General features: G+C 34.9%; 1 protein-coding gene across 5 annotated transcripts in view; it reads right to left on the reverse strand.

The window, feature by feature from the left end:
• Positions 1-19,967, reverse strand: part of LOC145291146 (lysosomal acid phosphatase-like) — a 186,725-nt gene that overhangs the window by 47,381 nt on the left and 119,377 nt on the right. For 2 of the 5 annotated variants that reach the window (XM_080136666.1, XM_080136663.1), the window contains 2 exons: positions 17,605-17,703; positions 2,300-3,091 (listed from right to left, as the gene is read on the reverse strand). In XM_080136666.1, the coding sequence (XP_079992792.1) occupies positions 2,967-3,091; positions 17,605-17,703 (224 nt within the window). In that variant the 3' untranslated portion in view covers positions 2,300-2,966. Of the gene's footprint in view, positions 1-2,299; positions 3,092-17,604; positions 17,704-19,967 lie in introns of those variants that run through there. The other 3 variants (XM_080136667.1, XM_080136665.1, XR_013869337.1) reach the window with 2 other exon arrangements.

Here is a 19,967-nt window from a genome sequence, read left to right on the forward strand (position 1 = left end):
CTCACGATACGAACACAACCAAACAAAAATCCTAAAGAAATCTTCCACACTCATCACTCACAGTATTACCACTCACTCACAAACGTATTTCCACACAAAGAATAGCAAACATTTTTCCCTCTCTATTTACCAAGTCCTCTCACTTCCCTTACATCACTGGTAGGTTTATTTAATTATTTTTTTTATTTTTACATAGGCGTCATCAATTTTCAAGTCCCGGAGGTCACTCGAGGATAAGGTATCACTACAGGCATCACTATTCATTTAGCACTGTTTCTTCACAGAATAAAGATTGGAGATGAACAGAATTGTTGATATTTTCGCTTTTCTTACACGATTACAATACGATTCTCATGCATGTAATGCACTACAAAGACAATTATTACTATTGGATATTTGGCAGGAAGACAGGCATTCGATGGGTTGACACATATTCATAAACGACCTCCCTGATAATATTGTTTCGGAGATGGGTATATTTGCCGATGACACCACTCTCTATAACAGATATGAGGGGAAAACAAATGAACACATATCCAAGAAAATGGCAGAAACACTAGAGGATGACCTCCAATCCGTAGTGGAATGGGGACAAAAATGGTTGGTCTCATTCAATGCTGCTAAGACTAAGCTTGTTTCCTTCAATAACTACAAGAAACCTTCTCTACCACCAATAGCAATGGCCAAGAACACATTGCCTGAAAGTACTTCTTTTAAACTCCTCGGCCTAACGTTTACAGGGAATATGAACTGGAATAGATACATTGAGAGCATTGCCAAGGCTGCTGCAAGGAAGGTTGGCTCCCTCTACCGTGCTAGAAAACTACTTACGCCTGCCAGTATCCTATACCTCTATAAGGCAACCATTCGCCCATGTATGGAGTACTGTTGTCACATCTGGGCTGGTGCATCTGCTGCTTGTCTCTCGCTCCTGGACAGGGTTCAAAGAAGAGTCGCAAACCTGATAGGTCCTGAACTGTCATCTGGGCTTCAACCTCTGTCCCATCGACGAGATGTTGCATCCTTCTGCCTGTTCTACAAATACTTTAATGGTGACACATATGCAGGTCGATTCCGTGTAAGGAATGCGAGACTTATCACCATTATCTATTGGAACACATAATTTGACCTAGAATATTTGAGAGGATATTGGTCAAAGGATTCGAGACAATGGACGATGGGAAGTATTAAACATTCCCGGGTGAAATAATGTTTAAATCACTCGACACAAACAAAAAGCAAAACAGTCGATCATAGAGGCAGAGAACAAGCTGATACATTTTCAACACCAAACATTCACATCCTGCCTCGTGCCTTCACTGATGTGAACACTCGTCATAACTAAATCCAAAATTGCTGTTGGTGTGAAATAAAACAAAATATTGTTTATAGATCAGCTATGTTGTGTTTTATTTGCTGTCAGTGTGCATACATCATAGACCAGCGACAAAAATAGATTTAGAAATTGTATAGACTGAAAATCACATTTTGAATGACCGGCCACAACAAACATATGACATTACATTTTCTTATGCTATTATAAAACCTTACATTTTTAAGACATGCAAATACAATACTTTTTTCTCACAGAAGACACGTTGTAAACCTATCTCTGCTCTATCGTAATTTTCATGGCAGGTGCTCGACTGAGCTTCAATCTAGGGTCCCCTCCTATAAAGCATTTATGGCAAACATCCGCATAGTTACAACCACAATTTTCTCTCTGACTCTCTATTTGTGCCTAAAATTAAACAAAAATTCCATAAGCAGAACTTTTTCCCCCAGAACTGCTCGTCCATGGAACACAATACCCCGGAACTGCTTCCCAGCTGACAAAAACATGGTCATTTCAAGTTTAATGTAAACAAGTTCTTGATGAGCCGTTCTCTAAAATAAAACAACTTCCATCCAAATTTCCACCATCATTAATCATCATGGTGTTGTCTCACCTGACACTCAGCAACCCTTATCCTTGAGTGGCTTCCCGGCTTTGATAAACGATAATAAGACAACTACATTCATGCGAACAATTACGATTCTTTGATTGTTAATCACATAAGGTTATTATTTAGCTACACATTCTTAACGAATTAACTATTCTAGACTTTCATGGAATCTTTTGAGTTAATCTTCTTTACTGGGCGACGTCGGGACACGGGCAACTAGTATATTATAAGCTAGAAGATTCAGATGATCGATTATAAACAAGAGGGGGATATCACCACATGTATTAATACTGTTTAATTCGTCACTGAAGAGAAAATGAGAGAAAGGGAGAAATAGTGAACAGAAAAACTAATTTTGGATTTGGTCTTTTATTTTTAAAAAATAAAATTGGCTTTGAAAACTCACTCAAAGAATCTAACCCGAGTTTGAACTGATGGATTTCTATTAATAAGCGGAGAACTCACATCCCTTTATAGGGTGCATGTATATCTGCGTGTGTGTGTTTGTATGCGTGTGCATGCCTGTGTATGTGTGTGTATTTGTGTGTGTTCGCATGCCCATGTCTGACATATCTATATTGAAATAATGTTATTTTATAAGTATTGTGTAAATGTTAAGTCCACAAACAGCTAGGTAGACTATGTGTATGTGTGTGTGTGTGCGTGTTTGTGTGTGTATGGTGTGTGTGTATGTGTGTGCTTGCATGTGTATGTTTGTGTGTATTTGTGTGTATATGTGTGTATATATGTGTGTATCTGTGCGTGTGTGTGTTTGTGTTTATGTGCATATGTGTGTGTTTGTGTGTATGTGTGTGCATGTGTATGTGTGTGTGACATATCGATATTGGAATGATGTTAAGCATTTGATAAGTATTGTGTAATTGTTCAGTCCACAATCAGCGAGACAGAGTCTGTCTGCATGTGTGTGTGTCTGTGCGTGTGTGTGTGTCTGTGCGTGTGTGTGTGTGTGTGTGTGTGTGTGTGTGTGTGTGTGTGTGTGTGTGTGTGTGCGTGCGTGTTTTATATTCCTTGTGGCGGCAAGTAAGATAGTCGTGATTTAAAGTGACGGGAACAGATCACGCCGGTGATGAGGATGATGAGGATGATGATGAGGAGGACCACCAGGATGATGCTCGTTGTCACAACTGAAAATCAAAGACAAAATTTAATAAATAAAAAGAAATATGGATCGTAGAAAAAAGAAATAAAAAATGTAAAAATAAGTTTTAAAGTTTCTCAGAGTTGAACTAAATCTAATTCAACATGAATCATATTTTAGCGTGGACTGATTGGGAAAATGCTATGGTGTTTCAATCACAGATTTCCACAGACCATCAGGAGGAAATCTGGGATTGAATCATGATTGCATTTGTTTAGCAATTCAAAATACTTGTGAAATTATTATATATATATATATATATATATATATATATATATATATATATATATATATATATATATATATATATATATATATACATACATACATATTTGGTAAGGTGATTGATAATTTATAATTGAAAATTAAAATTAAAAATCCGTTTCATAAGAAGGAGCACAACAAAGCCAATATATTGTACGATCGTTTCGAAAACGATGTTTTTTTTTTAATTGTGACAGACATAGAATTAAGGACAATAGTTTTAGCATATGGTTTTTTTATGAAAACAAAGTCTCCTCATCAGCAAACTATTGGGTGTTTTTTTTTAAATAAAAGACAACATAAATAAAGCTAGCATTTAAGTTAAAATACACTCTTCTCTATAGAAAATTGCTGTAACCCCCTTTAAATATATACATATATAAGGTTGGTTAAAAAATAATGTCGTTTATATATATATATATAGTTGAATGTCAAAAAATTACATTATTTTTGCACCAACCTAATATATATATATATATATATATATATATATATATATATATATATATATATATATATATATATATATATATATATATATTCTAATTAAGTCGATGATGAAGGTTCTCATACTGGATTTCTCTCTTTTTACTATTAGGTTTCATTTGACTGGGGACAGACTTCTCTTTGGACTACTGCACTGCTTGTAAAAAAAATTTTTTTCATTATTTCAGCTGTTTTTAAGGCTTTCCAATCGGATTATATGCATCGTCACGCTGGACTTGTTTTGGAATGCATTCTCTCTAAAGAACTATTTTGCATTTCAGATCAACTTGAGCGGACTTTCATACAAGCTAAAATATTATACGCGTTTTTTTTTAAATATATTTTTTTAACTTATCCAACATTTTTTCACTCTTTATTTGTAAATTTATAGCTACAATAAATTGCGGTTTCACTTAATGCCTAAACTAGCAAATTCTAGCATTGCTACAAATATAATTTGCTGACTTTTTCATGTCCTCTGATGAGAAGAATAACAAGAATAGCATTCTTTGAAACTCCACGGAATAAGGACTTTGTAAACTGTTTTTTGAAGTATTCAGTCGAACAATAAATTTTGATTGTAAAGTTCAACTTACAGTTTTAATTCTCTTTCTCTTATATATAGTGGAAATGGTAATTAATAAAAACTGAAGAAAGTGCTCAATACCGTTGTAGAGCAGATATGCGTTTTATTACCATATCTTTCTGTTAAGTTACATTATTGTTTCAGCTGCTTGGCCGTTTTTTTTTTTGCCGTCTGTAGCATCTTCAGACTTTTACAGAAATGTTCGCTATTTTGGGATGAGAAAGTGAAAGAGTGACCTCATTCACTCTTTCACTCTCTCATCCTAAAATAGCGAACATTTCTGTAAAAGTCTGAAGATGCTACAGACGGCCAAAAAAAAAACGGCCAAGCAGCTGAAACAATAATGTAACTTAACAGAAAGATATGGTAATAAAAAATAAAACGCATATATATATATATATATATATATATATATATATATATATATATATATATATATATATATATATATATATATAATGTCATGAGTAGGGCTGTGACAATATTCTCTTTCAAATATGCTCTATATTCTTTTTATATGCCGGGAATATTCTTTAAGAATGTGCTCGAGAATATGCTTTTTTTACACGGGAATATTCTTTTTTAAAAAGAATATGCTTTTTTTTGCATAGGAATATTCTTTTTAAAAAGAATATGCTGCTTTGAGACGGAATATTCTCGTTGGCTACCGTATATTTATTTTTATAAATCGCATATTTTCACTGTACTTCAAGCGAATATATTTATGCTAGGTACCTTAGATTTACGTTTGCAACAATATTAACCCTTTCGATTCCAATGGACCGATATATCGGCCAAGGGGATTTAAGGTAAAAGAAGACCTACAGATATTTCGGCCTTACTATAGTATTTTAATAGAACGGGTATAGTTGAGTAGTTGGTAATTTTGCAATGTTAGGGTCGAAAGGGTTAATTATTTGTTTTTTTATAAATTCTATTGATGATTTTGTAAAAGCTTCAGTTTATGCCGAAAACGCAAGAAAATATATAGAAAAAACGTTTATTTTTATGCTATAAATACTTCTAACAATTAAACACTATCAAGCTTAAACAAATATTTTATTCATTGCATTTTACAATTAAATGCGTTTTTAAGTTCTCAAAATTGAAACTTCTGCGGTTGTCTGCTAAAACGGTCTTATACTGGGAAAAAACTCGTTCCACGTCGCATGACACTACTGGGGCATATTTCAAGCTGGCCATTTCTTCGGCACTTAAAACTTTTAAATGATTTATGTCATCCAAATTTCCTTCATTTTCAAAAGCCTTCCCACTAATAAGTGCATCGAGACGTTTTAAAGTAGCAAAACCTTTGTTCTTTGAAATGACATTCTTCAGCTTTTTACGAAATTGGGAGTCATCCATCTCCTCAAGTGTCATTTCGACCTCTCTAATTAATTCAATAGATTTTGAAAGACTCAGCCCTTTAGTCTCCAACTTTGCAATATTTTTTGTTAAAATGGAAAAACTGTTGGCGATAAAGCCGAGATCAAATGGCAGTGATTCCTCATCTAACAGTTTTTTGGACTCCAATATACTTTGGGCCTCTGTTGAATCTAGAGACATTATGACAGGAGTAATTTCGGGCAAATGTTTGGCGTAATAATGCGCTGCATCTAACCACGTACCCCATCTTGTTACAATGGGACTCGGTGGAAGGGGCACTCTTGGAGCTAGTTCCCTGAACTTTTCGATCCGATTGGGTGCTTTTAAAAATATACTTTTTACAGTTGAAATCAGTTTATTTACTTTTGGGTGCGCCTGCCTTACTAATTCCGCAACCCTGTGCAAGCCATGGGCCAAACAAGTAACGTGCACCATTTTCGGGTATAAAACCTGAAGAGCATTCATAGCTTTGGACATATATGCAGCTGCATCAGTGGTTACAAGGAGCACACTATTATAAAGGACTTGCTGCGGCCACAAAAACTGCAACGAATCGTTAAAAAAAGCAGCAATTGTAGAATGATTAACTTTTGGCAGACATGCAATATTTCCCAAATAGCACTTGCTGCGTTCCTCTTCTACACCAAGAATGCCAAACACAAAGCAAGCAATAAAACGCTGCTCTACATCAGTGGTTTCATCAATCGAGACCCACAGTTTCATTCCAGCTTTTTCTGAGTGACTTCACTTTTGCTTCGTACACTTCACTAACGTAATATTTTTTTAGTGTAGTCTGATTTGGAATATTTCTATGTGTGTACCTATGAAGAAAGTCTTTGAACACATTATTGCCCAGTTTATGAAACGGAATATCCGCTGCAATCAACGCTTTGCATAAGTCAGCGTTGAACAAATTATTCGTACTGGCTCCTAAATCAGTTGCTGCAGTAGGAACTTCGCCTAACGTTGCCGTGTAGGTCTTTTTTGCCAGATGTGCGTTGGTTTTTAAATGCTGCTTTAGAGATTTTTTACAACTTTTGATCTGTAAAAATAAAAATCAATTATTTAATGGTAATATATACATTTAAAGGAAGGGTGGAAAAAGTTATTTGAAGCCGATTAACATTTATTAATTAACGTAAAAAGTAGATAAAATAAATTGTAAATTTCAACGTTCAATCAAAGTTTAATACAGCTAGATTTACCGTTATAGAATTTCAAAAACAAAACTACTATAACAACGCCAATCTATTAGTCAGCTATATTGCACATTTTATGTATTAAAGTTTGTTCCTACCTGGATATTGCAGTATTTGCAGGTTAAGCAATTGCCAGTTAACTGGTAATCTTCAAATTCATCGACATATCTTGCCATCCGTTCAGCAGGAGTGCTAATTATTTTCGGCATTTTTTGTTTAGTTTTTTTAGATCTTGTAAATTCGTCCTGGGTACTAACACGCTTTGAGTATCTACAAGGACGAGATGTCTATACGTATTTATATATATGCCTATATCACTCTTTTTCAACAGACCAAATTTTAGACCCTTTTTTTATATAAATTCACATCTGTTAGGGTTATATCACGTTTAATTCATCTAAAAAAAATGAATAAATTAAAAACTCTTATCCAAATATTTTCTTTCAGCATATTTTTGGCAAAACAAAACTTATTCCATAAATATTTTGCATATTCTTTTTTAAAAAGCATATTCTTTTTTTTTTAAGGAATATTCTTTTATCAAAAGAATATTCTCTAACCCAATATATGTAAAGAATTGTTTTTTATTAAAGAATATTCTTGACATTGCCCTACTCATTAATGTATATACTGTTTATATACTGTGAACAATTGAACACTCTATGGAACTTAAATATTTTATTTATTGCATTTTATAATTAAATTAGTCTTTAAATTATCAAAATTAAAGCTTCTTTGGTTGTCCGCTAAAATAGCCTTATAATGAAAAAAAAAAAACTCGTTCTAATCGTAGGAGATTACTGGACCATATTTAAACCTGGCTATTTTTTCGATACAAATTGTAGTTACAATCCTTTGGACACTACGGGGCCGATATATCGGCCCTGGAGACCTAGGGCAAAAAGAATACGCGGATATTTCGTCCCTAATATAATCCTCTAATAGAATGGCTCTCATTAGGAACCAAAAGTTATTGTAAATTCACAACTACGAAGGTTTTACCATGTTTAATTTAATTTATATAAAAAAGAAAACTTCGTAAAATTAAGACTCGTATACAAATATTTATTTCAACATATTTTCGGCACAACTTATTCCATAAATATTTTGCATATTCTTTTTTTTAAGAGAATAGGCTTTTTGTTAAAGGAATATTCTTTAAAAAAAAGAATATGCTTTTTGTTAAAAGAATATTCTCTAACGAAATATATGCAAAGAATATTCTTTTGTAAAAGAATATGCTTGTCACAGCCCTAGTCATGAGACTATATAAATATTTTAAAAAATAACTTTCAAAATTGTGAATGTATTGGACTATTGGTGAGAGAAACTATCTATGGGTTGATGTGACTCTTATTATTATTTTTGTTTGTTTTGTTTTTTAAGCATATTTTGCGCTGAAGAGTGCCCACTGGTATAAGAATAATAATAAAAAAAACATATAAACAGAGAACTATATATAAAAATATCAATAACGGACTGAAACAATTGTACTCAAGTATAGATGATAAAGCTGAAACCTTTTTTTAAAGTGAACATGAAAATGTGTGTCTATCCCTGAAGAATACAAAATTCGAAAACATTTATTTCAATGCTATATATATATATATATATATATATATATATATATATATATATATATATATATATATATATATATTATTTAGTAAATATTCGAAATTTCATGACTTCGTAGGAATCTTAAGTAATTTGCAATTGTATTCGATTAAATAAAAGATTCTGTTTGAAATTTCGTGCAGATTCCCGAGTTTGACAGAAAGATTCCTGCATTCAACACAGACAAAAAAAGATACACCTGAAGAAAATTGGAGGCTATATCGACCAAAAGATTGTGAAAATAACACACAATCCTCATCTCAAAAACGTTCGAAATTCATCTAAAAAAAAAGAAGCATTTTAATAATATACAATGATAAAGATGTTTTTACAAGAATTTTCTTCAATTAATTTTTTTCCATTAAATCGAGTCCCTTTCAACTCCCAAAAAACATAACTGTTAACATTCAAACTGAAGAGAACATTGTTGTGGAAGATTAAGAAGCCGGACCTCCCCTGGAAATATGCAAAGATTAGTAAAACCTAGAAGCTTATTGCTACTCAAATACCTCAAAAGGCTAACAGTTGTTGATAGCAAAAAGTCAATGGTAAACGGCTGTTGTGATAACATAAAATGATTTGCAATAATTAGTGAAAAAGGCAGACTGTTGGAAATCTTGAGAGACTGGTTGTTATTCAGTCTTCAGGAAACATCACTTGCTATTGTCAGTGAGAAATCACTGCTAATGGCTTGTGTAAAAACTCCTAATGAGTACATCATCCAAGCAAGAAGACTGGATATGATAATAAATAACAAGAAAGAAATAAACTGCCAAATTGTAGATTTCGCTCACCAGCGGAGTGAATCTCAAAGCGACAGAGAAGCAAAACAAATGGCAGAGAAGAACTTAAACGAATATGAAAGATGGAGAAAACCGATATAATATCAATAATTGTAAGAGCACTAGGAACAGTCCCCAAAAACTTGGAAAAAAAGACTAAGAGAAATCGGAATCGTAGGAAGACTGAGATTATGCAATAAACGGTAATGCTGAAAAATTAAGGAAAACCCTTGAGGGCAGAAACTAGTTCACATGAGCAACAAATTCTAACCAGGCATAAATAAACTGCAACAGAAATGAAACAAAAAGGCACAACCAAAAAAATTGGTAAACCAAAAGTGAAAATTGATTATTCCTCTTCCCATTCCTCCTTTTCCCTTTCTCCCTCCCTTTCCCTTTTCCTCTATATTTTCTCCCTTCCCGCCCCCCCCCAAACACAACACAGCTGGCACCATACCAAATAGTCGAAGGGTCAAGGAGGATGAAAAGACCAAGCAGAGAAAGCACTACCAAAACCTCCCCTGAATGAGTGCGAAGAGGACTGGGACCTTGCGAAGGCTTATTGCCACCCAAATTCCAGTAAAGACCGATAGCCGCTACCAACAAGAAATCAATGGGAAACGGTTGTTGCAATAATGCAAATAAATTTGCAAATTGTATCTAAGGAGGTGGAGAGTATTAGAAATCTGGGGAGACTCGTTGTCACTCAGACTCCAGAGAACACCACAAGCTGTTCTCGAAAAGAATTCTTTGATGATGGCATGTGTGAAAACTCATAGTGATTGAATAATAATAATAAACAAAAGAAGAAATCCCCCATCCTTGAATGCAACCCCTAACCCTAACCCTAACCCTAACCCACACATGATCCACAGGCAGAAGCCAGATATCGAGAAAATGCTAACCCAATGTAAAACACAAAGGAACATCACATAAAATCATGAGAACTGAAATTGAAGAATTGAAAGTTAACCTCCCTATGTCCTTGCCTTTCATTCTCCCCTGTTTTTGTTCACCATAGACTGGTGCCACATCAAGTGATGAGAGTCAAAGAGGATGGAAAGATGGAGGAGAGAAAGCACTAAAGAAATCTCCTCTCTGGATGAGTGCGAAGAGGACTGGGACCTTGGAGAGGATTTTTGCTACCCAAATTCTAGTGAAGACCAACTGTAGCTAGCAACAAGAAATCCATGGTAAACAGGTTGTGAGGACTGGAAATCTGGGGAGGCTTTTGTCACTCAGACTCCAGGGAACATCACAGATTGTTTTCAAAGATAATTCTAATATGATGGCATGTGTGAAAACTCCTAGTGAATAATAATAACAATAATAAGAAGAAGAATAAGAAGAAGAAGAATAAGAAGAAGAAGAATAATAAGAAGAAGAATAAGAAGAAGAAGAAGAAGAAGAAGAAGGAGAAGAAGAAGAAGAAGAAGAAGAAGAAGAAGAAGAAGAAGAAGAAGGAGAAGAAGAAGAAGAAGAAGAATAAGAAGAAGAAGAAGAAGAAGAAGAAGAAGAAGAAGAAGAAGAAGAAGAAGGAGAAGAAGAAGAAGAAGAAGAAGAAGAAGAAGAAGAAGAAGAAGAAGGAGAAGAAGAAGAAGAAGAAGAAGAATAAGAAGAAGAAGAATAAGAAGAAGAAGAAGGAGAAGAAGAAGAAGAAGAAGAAGAAGGAGAAGAAGAAGAAGAAGAAGAAGAACAACAACAACAACAACAAGAACAACAACAGCAACAACAACGATGATGATGAAAACAGCTGCAAATCCTCAAATATGGAAACCAACATTAACTAGAAACACTAACCAGTCACATGCAAGTGACAACTGAAAAAAAAAACATGGAAAAAACACCACATGAACTTGAGGGGACCAAAATGGTACAAAATCTTATAAAATGACTCCCTCCAAAACAATGTTTTTTTTTATTAAAACAATGGTATCAGTCTCGGTTGATACCACACAAAATAATTGTGAAGGTACAAGAAGGATGGAAAGACTGAGGAGAGAAAGCACCAACCATACCTCCACTGAAAGAATGCAGAGAGTATGAAAGCCTTAGTGAAGCTTGTTGCCACTCAAATCTCAGAAAAGACAAATGGTCGTTGCCATTGAAAGAAATCAATGGTAAGTGACTGTTGTGATGATGCATATCATTTGCAATGGCTATCAAAAGAAGTGGAGAGTAGTGGAAATCTGGAAAGACTTGTCACTTAGACTCCAGGGAACACCACTGGTTATCCAGTGAGCAATAACTCATGAGGACCTGTGTGAGAACTTCTAGCAAGTACATAATAATAATGAGACAGGTCAAAAATGGAGAGCACCAACCAGACCTCCTTAGGAGGATACAGAGAGTACTGAAACCTTGGAAAGACTTATTTCCACTCAAATTCCAGATAAGATGATAATTTATTGCTAATGAAAAATCAATGGTAAATGGCTGTTGAGATAATGCAAAAGAGGTGAAGAATGATGAACATCTGGGGAGACTTGTTGTCACTCAGACTTCAAGTAAAACCACTGGTGAGTGAGCAATCACATGTGTGTGATAACTCTTAGTGAGTATAGAAGAATGGGAGAAATTGGAATCAGAGGGATGTCCGAGAAGATACAACAGATAGCAATGATAAAAACGGCTGAAATCCTAGAGAAAAATCTTGAATGTGAAGACTAATACATGAGCGATAAACGTTAACCAACCATAGAACCTGCAACAGAAGTGGAACGGGCGAAGGATAGAGAAAGACCACATGGAACCAAGAAAACTGAGACCATAATATTGTTTAGTTAACTATCCCCCCCCCAAAAAAAAATTGCAATGTAAGCATCAATTAACCATTGCAAATAGTTAAGAAGGATTTAAAGATCAGGGAGAGAAAGCACTAATCAGACCTCCACTGGATGAGTGCTTATTACCACCCAAATTCTAGTGAAGACCAATGGGAATTGCCAGCAAGAAGTCAATAGGAAATGGCTGGTGCCATAACAATGCAAATTCTTTTGTAAGCACTATCAAAAGAAGGGGAGAGTACTAGAAATCTGTGAATACTCGTTGTCACTCAGACTCCAGGGAACACCACCTACTGTTCCGTGAATAATCTCTGATGATGGCCTGTGCAAGAACTCCTAATGAGTAACTAATAATACAGATGTATATATTTATATCATTATATTTACAAGTTCTGCATAACCATAATTATTTAAAAGGACTAAGGTTTTATATAACTTGGAATTACAACACGTGATTGATTTGGATATGAGTGAACCAACTCAAATTTTGCAAGAAATTCTAAAAGATTCCATATTGCGATTTAAATAAAAATGTTGAAACAAACTGAAATTTAATAAAAAGGAAGAATTTTTGCCTTGAATAAAATAATTAAAATGAAACTTGATTTGAAAGTTTTTTTTGTCTTTCCTTTTCCCCTACCTACCCACATGGTAAGAAGATTAGACACAAGGTTAGGAAAAGTGGAATATATAACGCCCCTGCACTAGAGAAAACGCACTCTGACTCAACCAAAATTGCCTGGATAGTCATGTTGGTATTTCCTGGTAAGGCACCTCAATGGGTGAGAAGATAAAGCCTAAGAAGGTAAACCCTCTAGAACTGCACAGAAATCTATCTGAAACTGATAGAGAATAAGCCATCCTCAAAAATGACCGAGACCCTACAAATTTTTGGTATGAAAGTTATTCCCCTTAGAACCTCAATAGTTATTCCCCTTGGATTGCCTCCACCCTGCCTCCTTGGAATAACAGATACAATCTGCAAGAAGTGTAAAAAAATGAGACAAAGGAGAACTGAAATATGAAAAAAAAATATTTGGATGACGACGAGGTTTTTGAAATTGTCCAAATCATTTTTTTTTTGTTTTACATAGAAATCACCGCTTATCAAGGCCCAGAGGCCATTTGAGGATAAATGTTAAATAGTGTACAGTATCAGAATCATAGCATTCATTAGTAGTGGAGATTCGGTAAATTTGTTAACTTAAGTCGAACAGCTCATCAAGAACTTGTTTGCATTGGACTTGAAGACGGCCTGGAAAGCAGGTAAACAGAAGACAGTTCTACAGGTGTGCCGTTCTAAGAAAGTGACTGTTCATGGAATCTACGTTTAGGTTTAGGCACAGATAAAGAGTAGGGGAATTTATTGATAGTGTTTTCAGCTAGATGAGTGTTTCTCATGAAAGTTTGGCGAGGGGGACCATAGATTGGAGTTCAGACGAGCACTTGCTATATAAATAATAATAAAGCAGAGACAGGTTTGCAATGTCTCTTCTGAGAGAAAGAGGTTGCAGGGAAGAGAAAAGGACATCCCCTACTAGGCAACAAAGTTTATCTTGAACTCTATTAAGGCAGGATAAGGTTTCCTAGCAGCTCCTGCCCGAATGTGGCAACAGTACTCCATTCCTAGACATACCTAGCTCTTATATAGATAGAGAATTGCATCAGCAGTGAGATATCTACTGGATCAATAGAAGGATCCCACCATTTATCCAGCAATATTGACAACAGATTTGATGTATGTGTTGCATTTCAGATCGGGAGTAAAAGTTAAGCCTAAAGCTTGTCAAAACATGAAGCCTCCCCAAGATGAGAGCCATTCATTTCAATTGATGCCAGATGGGGATCAGAGCGTTGATGATGTAAAGATAGAAGCTTTGTTTTAGATGCATTAAAAGTAATCAGCCACCTCTTTCTCCATTGTACCACATGCTCAAGATTAGAGGAGAGAGAATCAGAGAGAAATTGATTGTTTAAGCTCTTTGATGTTCTACCATAGATAGTAGTGTTGTTAGTATAAATGTCTACGAATGATGTAAGGATATGATTTGGAAGATCATTAATGTAGATCAGGAAAAGAGTTGGGCCCAGGATGGACCCCTGAGGGACTCCAGCATTAATACTGAGAGCTTCTGATTTCTGCCCATAGTGTGGATAATATTCTAGCATGGTAGAGGGAGACCACCTTCTTTGCAGCAGCCTTGGCAATGTTCTCAAGATATTTGTTCCAATTAATGTTGCTTGTGAATGTTAAGCTGAGGAGTTTTCTGGCTTTGTAGTCATGTTTGGCCCATGGACATCAAAAACTGTGCTCAGGGATATTTTTATTGTTATAGCAATCGTGACAAATTATCATTTAAGAAAAGCTTCACAGTATACATATATCTGAATATATATATATATATCAAAATTTAGTAATTTAAATTTTATGATGTGAAATTGTTAAATTTCAAACCTAGAATTTTTATAAAATGCAAGACAAAGAATACATTTCCATAAGTATATCTAGTTAACCTATAGGTTTTCGATGTTTACCCATCTCCTCAAAGGAGAAAATATTAGCAAATTTATAATGGTTTAAACCTAATTTGCTAAAACAATAAACATAGAAAAACATAATTAAAAGTTGTTAACGTTTTTAAATATCATAGAGTAAGGGAAATTATATATTGGTTCAAAATGAAAAAGATATTGAATTTCATATCTAAATTGTGTTGTAAATTCCGAAGTGAAAATCTTTGATAGCAGTTAGGTAAAGAGATTCAATCTGTATTTTGAATAATCCACGGCTACTTCGGATTATACCTTCTGCCGTTGATTATTCAAAATACAGATTGGATCTCTTTACCTCACTGCTACCAAATATTTTCAGGAAAAAAAAAAAAACAACACTTGAGTACCTATTCCAAGAATCAAAGAGATGGTGAAGAGGATTGAGAAAGGTTTCCAAACATTTAAAATGAACAAAGTAACAGGACTGGCAACAGATGAAAGCAAATCGGGAATATTGTACTTCCTATTTCAGAAACACTGCACACGTATGAGCGAATTGAGTTGTGGGTCATTGGAAGCTCATCTGTCTGGAACCGTTTTACCAATGCCGCAGAATCATGATATATACCAATCCTGTCGAATGTTCATACTCAGATGCCCAGATTACTTTGGTAACAGTGGGTCATTTGCCACTAATAAAAAAATTTTTCAAACCAGGTCCTGGAAAATATTAAAAACTCCCACATAGTAAATTTCGAAAAAAAGATACTGATATATAGATTCCAGATAAAAAAAACTTCATTTAACCCCTGACTGTATATCCTGATATCCAGCAGGTTCCCAATTGAAAAACCCTGACCAAGTGATTGACACTGCATTCAAAACCACATTCATGTCAACATATGAAATCAACCCATTCTCTATCTGCTCCAAGATTTAAATGCAGATTCCATGAACAAAGCTTCTTTCCCAGAACTGCCTGTCTGTACAACATGGTAACCTTCAAATCTAATGTAAACAAATTCTTGAGCCGTCCTCATGAATAATCAAATTCTACTCAATTTACACCATCATAAGTGATGACTCCCAAGTAAAAATTAAAAAGCAAAAAAACTCTAAGATGAAGGAAAATGATCACCATTGCGACTGATGAAGAATGCAGGAAATTAAGAGATCTAATTTAATATAGCTTACCTCAGTCATGCAATGATTTCCCACCTACTTAGGTTTTCTGATCTATCCATGAAAAATGGTATTATGCCTGGAATAATTTATTATTAAAGGCAACAAAATCCTGATACTTTGATAACTTTGTGCAGAAGTACTGGAATATCTTCATTCCACACATCAAAGCATAAAATGCTGGCAAATACAAAACACTGATTATTTTGGCACCAGGTAATTGCATCATCTCAAGCCATTCCAACAAGTTGTAGTGGACTTTGTTGATATACAAGGCAGGAACTTTATGATGTATGCTGATTGATTTACTGGATGAATGGAAGTGGCCCTAATGACATCGAGGAGGGCCAAAACCATATGTGACACCTTGAGACTTTGATTCTGTATTTATCGTTCGCCTGAGAAAATTTCTTCAGATGGAGAACGACCATTTGAGTCTCAGGTGTACAACTCCTTTTTAAGGAACTTGAGTATATGGAAACGTACCTCATCAGCTTACTATGCGCAAAGCAATGGCGATGCTGTATTAACTGCTAAAACAATAAAGCATATACTAGCTGACAATATGGACAGCCACAGACGCCTGTGCTATGATCAGGTTGCTTGGATATTATTCATCCATTGCAATACTTCAGTCCAGCTATAATGCTATATGATTGAATCGTTAAAGACCACCTTCCCATCTTACAGGATAAATACCAAATGCAGAAACAATGGAAAAAAAATGAAGAAAATTAGCAAGAGACATATGCGAAATGAACAGTTCTACAACCAAAGATTTATCCAGATCGATAACCAAGATGGTAACTACTCTTGTTGATGGAGGGAGATGGGTACAATCATGGAGATCGTTAGTACCAAGTATAAGTAGATGGGAGCAATCGAGTGATGCCGTACAGCTATCAGGTTCTCATCATTTGTGGATGGTTCACATTACTCCATTCCAAGAACCTTAAATCTGTTACAAATCATAAGCCCCAACAGGAACGACCCACTGAGGAAGCAATGGATATCAGCTGGAACATCAATGTCAAGTCACCCAGCAACCCTGATAAAAAACAAATGGAAATTGACGATCGATTAGGATACAGGATACAGGAGTGGTAGAGAGCAACACGGAAAGACATACACAGCCGGTTAGTCACAACCCCTCTCCACTGCTATGACAACCTTTATGTTGCAGAACAAGAGCTCCAAGAAACTTGTCTCCCCAAATGCATGGAGAATTGCACAAATCCTCTGATGCATACAAAGATAACCACAACAATTTATCCCGTTGGTCATGGAGTAAGGTAAGGACAGAAATGTGCAGAGGTGGGATGCTGCCCTTTTACTCCTATTTTAAAAGTGCCCTTTTCAGAAGAATGTATTATAGGCTTGTGCTCACCAAGACACGTTCATTGCTATATTTTTGCCGTTTTTCTCACTTGAGCACCTGCCCTGCAAAAATTATCTGCACATCACGGTATCTACAGGTAAAAGAGTTGTCTGCCCTTAAGAACAATATAAAAACAGATGGAAGCAGCCATTTTGTTTTTTTGCAGTAGAACTAAGCAATAAACTGCAGAAAAACGTCTTCATTACAAATTATGAATATACAAATATATTCACATTGTTTTTACTAGAAGAAAAATTTTTAATTATTTCCTTTCATGTTTTTTCTGGGTTTTTATTGAAATAGATGGACCGTTTGTGAGTGTTAGTATTTTGATATTTACAATTGCTTTCCGTGAGCTGACATTGCGTTTCAGTATCTATGGCAACGGAACTCTTGGTCAGTTCGAGGAATTTCTCCCAAGGACATCTGGCTTCACAACCTGGAAAGAAGGAAACAAAAACAGATGTTTAAAATAAGGGAAGACCGAAAACAAGGTATTAACAATGAAGTCACACGACATAAGGAAAGAGTTAAGTAATCACTTTCATTAATAATACTCTAAGGAAAACTATGAATACGAGCTGCCTTCAATAAGTGTCCAGATTTTTTTTTTGTACAAGCATTTAAAATTGTTGTAGTCTCTTGTTATTGTTATACATCTTATGAGATGACTGGCCATTTTTTATGATTTCAGATTCAAGTTAACAGCTACAGCAGGAATACACTCTACTAAAGCCTGATTGTCACAGATGGTGAATTTCAAAAATGCAATCTGGACATGAAGACAATAAAATTCTGTCTCAAACTTGGGGGAAAAAAAGCCACAGGAACGTATGGAATACTTCAGACTGCTATTGAACCATTTTGCATGCATCGAGCATCTGTTTTTGAGTGGTATAAGAGATTCAAGAAAGGTAGGGGGTTTGTGAGAGATGATAAAAGGTGTGGGCGGAGTAAGGAAGTCATCAGTTGATTGGCCAAATAAAGAATTTCATGGATAAGGACCGTACTGTCTCTATAGAGACAAGAAATGCACAGTTTGATCTCAGTGTGGGAACTGTACACACAATTATTTGCGAGGAACTGAAGATGCAGAAGATTTGCACAAAGTTTGTTCGACGGGTGCAGTTCACAATTTCATCCTTGTCCTGTTATTCTCTCTATGGATTAATTGGTAGACTAGATTCTGAAGTCTCCAAAAGAAAACACCAGTTTTCCTCTGCTTACCCCAGCAATTTCTTCAAATTCTTAGCTTATGGAATCATATAAAAATTAAAAAGCTACCTTTAAGTCTTTCTTTTTTGGGGGGGGGGTATGTTTTTGTTGAGATGAGGATTGATAATTCATATTCTTTGGACTACTGCTCTCATCTTGACTGTTATTTGCACAACATTTCAGCCAATATAACCTCCAACCTTCTTCAGGTCAAACTTGGGAATCATTCTGTCGAACTCGGAAAGTCTTAAGTAATTCGCAATTGTAATCTTCGTATCACCAACTATGACGATTGAACCTTCAACCTCCAGAAGAGTGTCACTTATAACTGAATTTTATTTAGTACTTTATCCATTACGCAGCCGTGAATTAATAAAGATTTCTATCTAGTCATCGCGGAAGGCTCCAGAGATTAAATAAAGGGTCCTGTTCAAAATTCCATGCAGATTTCTAAGTTCAACAGAAAGATTCCCAAGTTCAACAAGATACACCTGAAGAAGGTCGGAGGTTACATCGGTCAAAATTTTGTGAGAATGACAATGTAACAGAGTGAGGTGACGTCACGGCAAAAAAGAAGAAAAAAAGATCATAAAAAGTGTGCGCCGACCGATGATCACATTAGAAAGAGGACAGGGATAGATATGTTACACACATGGGCTGAGAGCGACAGGTTTGAACAAGAAAAAAGTCTGGAAAGTACCTGGAAATAAATGTCTGTTGTTTCAACGAAAAAAAAAAATGAGTTGAGTTATAATTTGTTGGTAGTTTCCTTGCGACGAATTCTACATGTTAACACGTGTGTAACGTGTGTAGTGTGTGTAATGTGTGTAACGTTACAACACTCAAGGTGAGAACATTAGTCCAACGAATCCATAGAATAGAAACCTTCTAAACTAGTTGCATAACAAACTTAAGACCTCAATCCCAACACAGTGAATCGAAAGTCTGTGTTTATAACAATTAGAAAATGCCATTTCCATAAACAAACTTAAACAAAAAGTTTAAAACGAGAAAAATCAAACATTTCGACGGATTTAGAGTCCGGTTAGTTAAGAAACTTCTCAGCTCGAGTTCAATTCTTGTAAGTTACAAGAATTGAACGGGTTTTTTTTTGCTTACAAGAATTGAACGTTTTTTTTACTTACAAGAAGTGAACATTTTTTTTTACTTACAAGAATCGAACTTTTTTTTTTACTTACAAGAATCGAACCTTTTTTTTTACTTACAAGAATCGAACTTTTTTTTTTACTTACAAGAATTGAACGTTTTTTTTTTTACTTACAAGAATTGAACGTTTTTTTTTTTGCTTACAAGAATTGAACGTTTTTTTTACTTACAAGAATTGAACGTTTTTTTTTTTTTTTGCTTACAAGAATTGAACGTTTTTTTTACTTACAAGAATTGAACGTTTTTTTTTACTTACAAGAATTGAACGTTTTTTTTTTTTTTTGCTTACAAGAATTGAACGTTTTTTTTACTTACAAGAAT

Source organism: Euprymna scolopes, chromosome 12, assembly GCF_053919585.1.
Source record: "Euprymna scolopes isolate OS-2025 chromosome 12, ASM5391958v1, whole genome shotgun sequence".
Classification (NCBI taxonomy): domain Eukaryota; kingdom Metazoa; phylum Mollusca; class Cephalopoda; order Sepiida; family Sepiolidae; genus Euprymna; species Euprymna scolopes.